Source organism: Macrotis lagotis, chromosome 3 (genome assembly GCF_037893015.1).
Source record: "Macrotis lagotis isolate mMagLag1 chromosome 3, bilby.v1.9.chrom.fasta, whole genome shotgun sequence".
In the NCBI taxonomy this organism is placed as follows: domain Eukaryota; kingdom Metazoa; phylum Chordata; class Mammalia; order Peramelemorphia; family Peramelidae; genus Macrotis; species Macrotis lagotis.
This window is the reverse complement of record NC_133660.1, coordinates 138411381-138423079: the sequence shown is the minus strand read 5'-3', so window position 1 is coordinate 138423079 and position 11699 is coordinate 138411381. Positions and strand designations below refer to the sequence as shown.

General features: G+C 36.9%; 1 protein-coding gene across 1 annotated transcript; it reads right to left on the bottom strand.

The window, feature by feature from the left end:
* Positions 1-3427: 3427 nt before the first annotated feature.
* On the bottom strand, positions 3428-5164 carry LOC141519215 (heat shock cognate 71 kDa protein-like). Its single transcript, XM_074231577.1, has one exon. The coding sequence runs from the start codon at positions 5162-5164 to the stop codon at positions 3428-3430; it is 1737 nt and encodes a 578-aa protein (XP_074087678.1).
* Positions 5165-11699: the final 6535 nt, after the last annotated feature.

Genomic DNA, 11699 nt, shown 5'->3' with positions numbered 1-11699 from the left:
ATTAAATAAGTTCATAGGTTATCAATAAAAATTTTAATTATATCACCTTCACTTATGTTTCTCGAAATAGTAAATGAGATTAATATTTTGGTTTGCTTATTTATTGCTAAGGTAGGCAAGGAATCCTCCATGCATATGATACTCCACATCCTTTCCAGTGTGTGGTCAAATCAATATTTTCTATCCAAATAGAGTTATGTGGGCACCTCTCATAGGAATCAATTTCTAATCTCTTACTTAGAGTGAATTAATTTTAGAAATAAAATTTTATTTTATTTATGTTTTATAAATGTTTAGCTGCTTAATTGCTTAATTGTTGCTTTCTTGAGTAAAATATAAGTTCCTCATTGGCAAAAACTTACATTTCTTTTATCTTAGAATATACTCAATATCAAGCAACATATCTGACCTATAGCATAGTAGTTTTCTCAATAAATATTTATTAAATCAAATTGAATTGACATAAACAATACATAAAAGAACAAGAGAAAATAGGAACAATGTACACTTTATGAAATATTCAAAATCCAGGCTTTAAAAAGTGAATGGCAGTAGCAAGAGAGAAAATTATTTAAACATGAGTATCATCTAAGACAGCATATATTGGAAGTGAGTTTTATCCACTTCTTATTTGCTCATATGCTCACTCAGCACTGTTTAGTCAATGCCTCAATTTCATGTCTCTTTGCTTTTACCTAGGTTTCCAGAGAACAAATGTCGTACCTGTTGAAAACAAGAGTTAAGCCTTCTTCTTTATGCACTACCAATAGCCTAATGATGAGTCAGCTTAAATACAAGCATAATCTGTTTAGGCTCTAGCATAAACAAAGATTCATGCTCAAACCACTTTAGGAAAGTTCACATGGTTTCTAAGGGAATTGAGTATGTATATACAAATACACACACACACACACACACACACACACACACACACACACACACACACACATATATATATTATTTAGAAAATTGTGAAATTAAATCCATCACTATTGTTTTACTCAGGATTCACATTTTGATGAAACATAATTTTAAAAATATGAAATGTAAACTATTTTTTTCTATGAAAATCAGCTTTAAAATGTCTAGTCTGAGCCTGTGGCCTAAAATCAATTTAATTTTCTCACCAGATTGCAATATGGTTGACCAAGTTTCAGATAGCCTAAAGTGAAGGACATTCATGTTACAAGTTAGTGACAGTACAATGAGATGAGAAAGTAGGAGGATGAAAGGAAAATGAACTCATAAAAGGCATCCTTACTTGTTTGAGGTTTTGCCAAAAATACCATATTATGTTAGAAATCTTTAAGTTGTTCAGAAACAGTAGAGCAGCTCTCCCTCCTTTCCCACTCCCACATGCCCCTCCACACAAAAAGGGAAATTTTGTAATAACCAAATGGAGCCTTCAATAATAGGTTTCACATTTTTCATTGTGCTGTTATGCTAAACATCATTGCTAGCATAAACATTTGTCAAAATTGATGAAATATTTGCTAATATTATTGAATCTCCTAATAAATTGAAAATCTGTCCATAAACTTTACATACATAAGTTTACCTGTAAGAAAAAAAAAGATCTGTCCCACATCTTGCTCCAATTATACTGCTTTAACATTAATGTAGATTATTAACATATAACCTCAAATGGGGTGATCCAATTTCTCTTCAACTTCCCATCTGTAGTCCATTCTCATGAGGGTATGGAACTCATTTGCACAGGAAGGAGACACATTGTAGAGAAGATCTGCTTGGCGTTCCAGGGACAGCTGGAAGTTGCTGCATTTGGCTCTCAGTTCTTCTAAAGTTCCCCAAGCTCTACTCCCCTGGCACCATCCTGGGGCATGTTTTCTGGTGCTCTGTGCAAAACGCTTCAGTGATTTGGGGAAATGGAGAAATAGAATAGCTCTGAAATCCTAGGGGACACTTCTCAATCTACTTTATATAGGATATGCAAAATTTACAGGTTATGTTTTTAACTATTTGTAGAAATCCATGATTTCTTCTGCTCTAATTGAATGTAGGAGGTCTTTAAACCTGTACATAGGCAAACTCAATTTTTAGTAAGCTATCTGTATGTTAGTTATTCTTGGAATTATCTATAGTAAATTCCACATAGACAAGGATTATAAATCAAGAGCTATATGTTCAGCCTTGGAGATCTTCTGTTACAACCCCCTCATGTGAGAGCTGAGACTTACAGAGGTTTATAATGTGCCCAAGGATAAACAAGTGTTAAAAGTCACAAGTGGATTTTGAATCCAGGTTTCCAGAACACAGTCAATGATCTTTGTACTATATCTCACTTCTTCCCCTACCAAAACAAAAACAAATCAATTATGGGAGGATTAAATTATGGTTTCATTTTCCCCATCATATAATTCCATCTAATTCTTCATACTAAACATTTTCTTGAGAAAAATTCTGGGGTGGTTTGCCATTTTCTTCTCCAGTACATTAAGACAAATAGTGGTAAAATTTATCCATATCTATGTTATCACTCTCTCTCTCTCTCTCTCTCTCTCTCTCTCTCTCTCTCTTTCCATATATATATATACACATATGTATATATATAAAACAAATTTATGAACATAAACATAATATAAATTTATATAGATGTAGATATAGATACATTTTGTGTGTCTTTTTACTCCCATGCACACATGTGTATATGTAGGACCAGAAAAAAAAATTTTTACAGATTATACACAGGTATAAATACACTAGAAGCTTACCTCTGATTGAAATAACACCAGGTAGTTTTTTTAAATATACATATATATATATATATATATATATATAATTTTTGTTGTACAAATGATTTTTATACATTACTAAAATATTCTTGTTTAAGAGTAAACATAATACACCCTCCCCCTGAAAAATATAGACCCTAATGAGCAATAAAATAAAAGAAAATGAAAAAAATAATTTTTATAGGGTTTTTTTTTGGTTTGTTTGTTTTTTGCAAGGCAAATGGGGTCAAGTGGCTTTCCAAGGCCACACAGCTAGGCAATTATTAAGTGTCTGAGGTCAGATTTGAACTCAGGTACTTCTGACTCCAGGGCAGGTGTTCTATCCACTCCACTAGCTAGCTTCCTCCCAAAATAAAATTTTTAAAAAATTTAAAAAATTCCTTTCAGTCTGTGTTCCAACACCATCAACTCTGTCATAGGTGGATCATATTCTTATAGGTGCCAATTTTAAATACTTTATTTTCCAGGACAAAGAATTGCATTTCCACTTTTTTTTACAGTACTGATAAAGTGCAATGTTGGTCACTTCTCCCTCTGCACACATTCAAGTATTCAGAATGCCCAGATTATACAGTAGCTTAAATTTTATTTTTATACTGCCTACTGCCTTAGCTAAAATTTGAATCCTTCAATTTTTGGAAAAGTTGCGTGGATTGCTCTTTCTTCTGCTTTGTCTAATCAACTTCTTCAATGTGGGTCCAGAAGAAGCACCTCCAGATAGGGCTGCTCCACCCCCTGGGAACCCACCAGGTATTCCTCCTAGCATGCCTCCTGGCATTCCCCCCTTTTCTCTGGTATAGCTTAGTAATAATGGGGTTATAGACCTTCTGCAATTTTTTTTGCTGATGCTCAAATTCTTCCTTCTCAGCAGTCTGGTTCTTATATAGCCAGTTGATTATTTCATTGCATTTGTCAAGAATCTTCTGTTTGTCTTCATCACCAATTTTCCCTTGCATTTTTTCATCCTCTACAGTAGCCTTCATGTTGAAAGTATAAGATTCAAGGGAATTTTTGGAGGACACCTTGTCTCTCTGCTTCTCATCCTCAGCCTTGTATTTCTCAGCTTCCTGGACCATACACTCAATGTCTTCTTTGCTCAGATGACCTTTGTCATTGGTGATGGTGGTAAAGGTCTGTGTCTGCTTTGTGTGAATGGTGGTATTACATTTGATCAGAAATGTCATCACACCACCAGCAGTTTCAATTCCAAGGGAAAGAGGAGTGACATCCAAAAGCAACAATTCCTGCACATTCTCAGACTTATCTCCTGACAGAATAGCAGCCTGGACAGCTGTACCATAGACAACAGCCTCATCAGGATTGATACTCTTGCTGAGCTCCTTGCAGTTGAAGAAGTCTTGCAGAAGCTTCTGGATTTGGGGAATGCAAGTGGAACCACCCACCAGGACGATGTCATGAACCTGTGATTTATCTAGCTTAACATCTCTTAATGCCTTTTCCACAGGGTCCAGGGTGCCACAGAAAAGATCACCATTCAGCTCTTCATAACAGGCTCGGGTGATTGATGTGTAGAAGTCGACACCTTCATAGAGTGAGTCAATCTCAATACTGGCCTGGGAACTGGAAGAGAGGGTACATTTTTCACATTCACAAGCGATGTGGAGATGGCAAACAGCCCTCTTGTTCTCACTGATATCTTTCTTGTACTTTCGCTTGAACTTCGCAATGAAATGGTTGACCATGTGGTTGTCAAAGTCTTCTCCACTCAATTGGGTGTCCCCAGCTGTGGACTTGACCTCAAAGATGCCATCTTCATTGGTAAGAATGGAGACATCAAAAGTACCACCTCCAAGGTCAAAGATCAACACATTTCTCTGAGCACCAACTTTTTTGTCCAAGCCATAAGCAATAGCAGCAGCAGTAGGCTCACTGATGATACAGAGCACATTGAGACCAGCAATGGTTCCAGCATCTTTGGTGGCCTGACGTTGGGAATTGTTGAAATAGGCAGAAACTGTGACCACAGCATTCATGACAGTCTTTCCAAGGTAAGGTTCAGCAATTTCTTTCATCTTAGTCAAGACCATTGAAGATACTTCTTCTGGGTAGAAACTTTTGGTCTCCCCTTTATACTCCACTTGGACCTTAGGTCTGCCTGCATCATTATCCACCATGAAAGGCCAATGCCTCATGTCTGACTGCACAATTGCATCATGGAATCTTCCACCAATCAGATGTTTGGGATCAAACAACGTGTTGGTGGGGTTCATTGTAACTTGATTCTTTGCTGCATCGCCAATTAAACCTTCTGTGTCAGTGAAGGCAACATAGCTTGGGGTGGTCCTGTTTCCTTGGTCATTGGCAATGATCTCCACTTTCCCATGTTGGAAAACTCCCACACAGGAGTAAGTGGTGCCGAGATCAATGCCTACTGTGGGTCCCTTTGACATGGTTACTGGGGAGTTGGACCATACTGGAGGAGAAAAAGGGCTGCTGCTGTGCTGAATAGTGGATCACATTTTTATGATACATCTATCACAAAAGTTATTACCATATTTTTCCACCCTTGCCATTGCTGATCACAACTCCCTCCTTTCATACCTCTCCACTACCATATACTATATTTTCTCTCTCCTTTCACTCTGTCCTTCTTCTTAAATGTGCTGTAGGCTAGCTGAGTGGTGCAGCAGACTGATCACTGGCCCTGGGCCCACACATACCACCCCTTAGGCCCAGAAATCACCTGGCCCTGTGTGCACAGACCATCCAATCCCATCCCCTTGCAAGAAATAAAAAAGAAATTGTGTTATATCTGAGAACTCTCCTCCATGGTCTCTAAATTTCTATTTTGCCCTCTGCTTCTAGGATATCAGAGCAATTTTCCTGTAGGAATTCTTTAAAAATGAGGTCAAATGGGCGGCTAAGTGGTGCAGGGGATAGAGCAACAGCACTGGAGTCAGGAGTACCTGAGTTCAAATCCAGCCTCAGACACTTAATACTTTACATAGATGTGTGGTCTTGGGCAAGCCACTTAAACCCATTCCCTTGCAAAAAATAACAGCAACAACAACAACAAAATGAAGTCAAGGCTCTTTTCCTGATCATGACATTCAGGTATCCCCCAAATTTTTAAGTTATCTTTCTTGAATCTGTTTTCCAGATCAGTTTTTTCAGTGAGATTTTGCACATTTTCCTCTAATTTTTCATTCATTTGGTGTTGAAGTATTGTGTCTTGATTTCTTGTAAATTCATCAACTTCCTTTAGCACCATTTTTCATCTGAAGTATTTGTTTTCCTCAGAGAGCTTTCTTATCTCCTTCTCTATCTGGTCAATTCTGCTTTTTTAACTTTGTGAACTGTTTTATCCATTTGACTCATGCTGGTTTTTAACATGGTATTTTCTTCAGCATTCTTTTGGATCTCCTTGATTAAGCTACTGACTTCATTTTCAAGTTTATCCTGCATCTCTTTCATTTCTTTTCCCAATTTTTATTCTATCTCACTTGCTTGATTTTCAAAATCTATTTTGAGCTCTGTCATAGCCTGAGTCCAACTTTTGTTTCTCTTGCCATCTCTAGATGCAGGAGCTTATAATTTCTCATTTTCAGATTGAATATTTCGATCCTTCTTGGGATCATAGACATTGTATTTCTCAATGGTGTTCCTCTTCTCTCTGTTTTCTCATTTCCCCAGGCTGTGGCTGATTTTAGGGTGCTTCCTGAGCTTTTAGGTATTATTGAGACATTCCCCCTACAAGGATCTCATTGTGTGAATCTCTGTCTTCCCTCCTGGTCTGTGAATTACCACAGGGAATGACCTAGACTGTGATCAGGACCTGAATATGGTCAGAGCCCCAGAGTCCTGGTTCAGGTACAGAGGACAGACATAGGAAGTCTCTCTCCACTCCCGTACTGTAGGTTGAGCATTAGAGGCTCAGTTGCCTGGAGGCTCCTGCTTATAGGCTCCACCTGCTTCTGTTTCCTGGATCTGGGTTGCCAAGGCCATTGCTACTCCCTGAGTGCCCTGAGGCTTTATACTCTCACTCTGGAAGAGGTCCCCCTGCTGATCTTGCAAGTTGTGCCTGGTGCTACCCAGGGTTTAGGTCAGGAAACTACCCCCCCACCCACTGCCATGAGCTGTGGCTCCCAGGCACCCTGGGGCTGTCTGGGGGAAGCTGAAGTTTCTTCACTCTGGTGGGCTGCCCATCTAACCCCGTGGAGTGGAGCTTTTCCACTATTTTCCAGGTTGCCTTGTTCTGGAGAATTGCCTCACTGGATCCCCCTCTGAGTTCTATCTCTCAAAAATTTAGTTGTAGTCATAATTTTATGGTTTTTGAAATTTTATGGCTCTTTTCCTATTGCCATCTACTGAGTAAGTTTTAACAATGGTGAGAGAGTAGGTGAGGAAAGGGAATAGAGGAAAACCATGTCTTTCATGGCAGGAAAATCACAAAAGCAATATAGCATAGAATAGCAGAAAGAGCAATGGATGATCCTGGAGTGAGCAGACATGGTTTCAAATCCAATCTTTGATATATCATATGTGTGAATTACTGGACAATTTAACGTCCCTGGGCCTTATTTTCCGTATCTGTAAAATGAGGAGGGGAAGTTAGAATGGATAGGTTATGAGTCCCTTTCTGTTCTAGATTTTTAAATCTATGATTTTAGAATTGGTGGGTGTGGGAAGTATATCCTAGAGATCTTGTAGTCCAACCCATACCCCAAAACATCTCCAGTACAATATTCCTGAGAAGTAGTCATCTAACCTCTGCCCAAAAGCCACTGAGGAAGCCCATTCCACTTTCGATAGCTCAGATTGTTAGGAAGTTTTTACTTACAATGAGTCTGAATCTGTTTCTCTGCAACTTTCACCCATTGCTCCAAGTTCTGTCTATTGGGAGTAAGAAGAGCAAATTTCATCCTTCTTCTAATTGACATCCCTGGAAATAGTGGACCCTAGTTATTACATTCTAACCAATGGAATTTTTAAGCCTCCAGGCAACATATCCTATTAGTTCAACCAGTCCTTGTTAGACATAATCTCTTGTCTTATCTACATCTTGTTCTGCATCTTTTTACACTCTCTAGTTTCTCAATGTCCTACTTTAAACCAGGACACCCAAAATTGAACTTAATACACCAGACACCATATAGGATAGAACAGATTAGACAAGTCTACTCCATTTCAATATTGAAATTCATTAAATATTCATAAAAATATAGAAAAGAGAGATTGACTTAGCTATAGGAAAGGAAGGTTCGTTAGAAGAAAGAAAGAAATGATTTTCTATCAAGATAGAATCTGATTCCGGTTACTACAACCTATTTATCTAGTGTTTTTCATATTGTAGGTTGGAGGTCTTAAATCTTAGGGCAGAGCTTGTTTTAGAAGCTTTAGTGCCCAGGGTACCTGGTTAATAGCCCTAATCTTGTCCTATGAGTCAGGTAAAGTTCAAGGATCCTTTCAGTACCTTTTAAGGAAAAAGAAATATATGCTGATATGCTGTATGTGACCAGCTCCCCATATAGGATTTATTGATTTTTCTGTTACTTCAGAATATCTAAGTAAAACATAAAAATGTACATAGATTTGCAATATGGGGGAACTTCTCATTTGAGGGATGGGGATGGGGGCAATTATATATGGACACAGAATTAATTTTCATTTTTGGAATGGAAACCAAAAACTGATTAAAGGATTGTTGTATACTAATATGATCTGCTAATCTTCAGTGACACATCCAAAAAACATGACAGTCTTTGTCCTGAAGGAACTCACATTTTAATAAGGGAAAACAATGCAAATGGTGGAATGGTGGCCACAGAAAGGTATCAATATGTGTCATGGATGGTAAGTAGAATTTTAGGATAATTCCACTCTGCTTCTAGGCATAAGTGTTTCTGTAAATTTTCCCTTTTTATCCATGTGGATTCCTCTGTTTCCTTATGATCACTCATCTTTGCCTTGGAACTATGAGCATGGGCTGGATGGCAACTGTTCTGTTCCCAAATGGCACCATTCCTGTTCCCAGTTCTAGTTTGAGATTCCCAAGGATCTCTTTTTGCTGAGAAAATTCCTCTTCTGATATGCAGATTCTTTATCACCTTGAGCACTGGAAAGTTTTCCAGCACTGCCGCTACTATTCCTGCTCAATTGATCTCTCTTTACTCTGTTCCTAACCCATCCTTATCTCAATGTCCCAAACTACCCTAAGGAGTGTCTAAACAGTGGACAAACTACCTTAGGTTGGAGAAACTTTCTGTGATTTGATCTTGGCTTTCCTGAATAGAATTCAGTCTGTTTCTTAAGCTTGTGAAGCAACTAAGGTAAAAATATCCCTTACTCTGCCATCTCATTTCTGCTCAGGAACTACACCACTCCTCATCCCTTCCTTTATCAGTTAAATTATTGGAAAATACAAAATGGTAGTGTGGATTCAATTATTGTTCCTAGAGCTGGACATAGAAAGTTAGAATGTTTGTTGTGAAGATCTAGACAAGGAAGGCCACATAGAGACAGGATAAAAAAGGTAATTTGACAAATTGTCCAACCAGAGTACTTTCCATTTCCATCTCTGTATCCCTAGTTCCTAATACAATGTTTTGCCTTTGTCAGGTGTTGAATGAAGAATATTGAATTGGATTTATTTGAATTTGACTTTGTAGAGAAAAAATGTAACCTTGCAAGACAGGTATCTTTCAAATCTATATGAAGGTAATAAGAGATCCTTGGAAAGACACATTCATGTTGTTAACTTTATTCAAAGATCCTTAGCTTATATCAAATAGGGGATAAAGCAGGGAGATGTGCTTACAATGAATGTTTTTAACTCTGCAATTGAGGATGAACTCTGAAGGACTGAAAGGGAAGATGAATTCTTGATAAAAATATTTTTTTATGTGTGAGGCAGTGTAATGATCACATCAAGTTTCCCCTACCTCCAGTGATACAGAGCCTCCCCCATGAATTCTCTAATGACTGAAAAAAAAGAGGCTGGCTTTAACAATCCACACAGAAAGACAAAATGAAAAGAAATGAATGAATAAGCTCTATTATTGAATATAAAGAAAATAGTTGTTTGGATGGTATTTGAAAAAAATAAATAAAATTTTCAGTCATCTCAGTCTCCTCACTGACACAAAACATTTCCCGCCCAAAATATTCTCATCTTTTGCTTTTTCACTATCAATAATGCACATAAATTGATGGTGACCACTTCGACAATGGACAGATTAATGGTGGATAGAATTAAGCTGTGTCATATTACCAGTGATGGCTTGCAAGCAACAATGTATAAGAAATTCACTAAAAAATCAGAGATTAATATGTTTAGAAAAGGAGATAACAAGAGAAATTCCTAAAAAACATATAGACTGAGTACTGAGCAATATCTCAGAAAATAAAAAAAAAGTCACTGGAGAAATATCTTCCAAGGAATATATGTAGAGGATATAGTTAAGGATATCATACAATGATGAGAAATAGAGAGACTGCAATCTGTTCTGTTGGAAGCAGTCTGCATATGGATGAGATCATGAATTCAATTAAGTTTTGAAATATAACAAAAAAGTTGCCTCCCTACTTGCAAATGCTATGTACATATGTTTACATATGCATATAGGAATTTATAGGAATAGGTATGAATGACTATTATATGTTTATATATATACATATATATATATGTATATATTTATATGTAAATGTACATTCCAAGATTTCCTATAGTGCCCTGAATTATAGAAGGTAGATAATAAATGCTAGATGATTCAATAATTCTACCTGTTGATACACAGATACATTAATACTTGTTAATACACATGTAACATTACTAATAAAATTTATATAGTGCTTTAAAGTTTTCAATGTCCTTTTCAAATGTTACCTCACTTTATCCTCAAAACAAAGCAAAACTGGAAATTAGCTGTTGAAATTACTATTGTTGTAGTTACAATTATTTAGTTATTTTAGTCACATTTGACTCTTGATGTATTTTGAGATTGCTTTTTTTGATAAAAATACTGGAATCAATTTGCCTTTTCTCCTTCTCCAGCTCAGTTTACAAATAAGGTAACTGAGGCAAAGAAGGTTTAATGACTTTCTTAGGCTCACATAGCAAGTAAATTAATGTATAAGATTGGATGGAATTCAGATCTTTCTGTTTTCAGATCCAATACTCTAACTACTGTGCCATCTGGCAGGTGCTATTATTTCTATTTTTGTTATTTTTGTTCAACTGTGTCCAGCTCTTTGTGATGCCATTTGAAATTTTCTTGGCAGAGATACTAGAGTGGTTTACCATTTCCTTCTACAATTCATTTTACAGATAAATAAACTGAGGCAAACTGGTTAAAGTCACATGCCCAGGGTCATTTAGCTAGTGCCTGAGGCTGGATTTGAACTGAGAAAAATATGTCTTCCTTAAAACATCCACTTATATCTGCTACGTCACGTAACTGTAGTTATGGGGAAATTGAAGCATATAGAATTTCAGTTGCTCGTGGCCATATAGCCAGTGAGTATCTAAAATTAGATTTGAACTCATGACTTCCTGACTTTAAATCTAGTTTTTTTATCCACCATGGCTTCTAACTAGAAGTCTGCAATACTTGAGTTTAAATCTGATTTCTAACACATATTGGTTTTATAATCCTGACAATACTTTAAGAATATGTTCTACACCAGCTGTTGATCTGCCCTAGAAAAGGAAACTTCTTCTTTGGGATTTCTTTATTAAAATGAATTTGAAGGTCCAGGCTAGTCTTTAATTACAAGTGAGAATAAAAAAAAAGACCATGTAAACATAAAACTGAAAGATTTTGGTTTCTTCATATTTCCCCCCATGTATTAACCTGAACTTTCTTCTGCCAAGGAGATTGAGAAAAGCAAGGTCAACAGCATTCTGCTTGCTTTCCTCTAAAACCTGATAATGTTCTTATACACACTGAGTATATCTTAGAAGCTTAGCATAGTCAGTTACCTAAT

Bases quoted from the DNA above. Each gene is read 5' to 3' on its own strand.
- LOC141519215 (XM_074231577.1), bottom strand. From the start codon at position 5,164: ATGTCAAAGGGACCCACAGTAGGCATTGATCTCGGCACCACTTACTCC.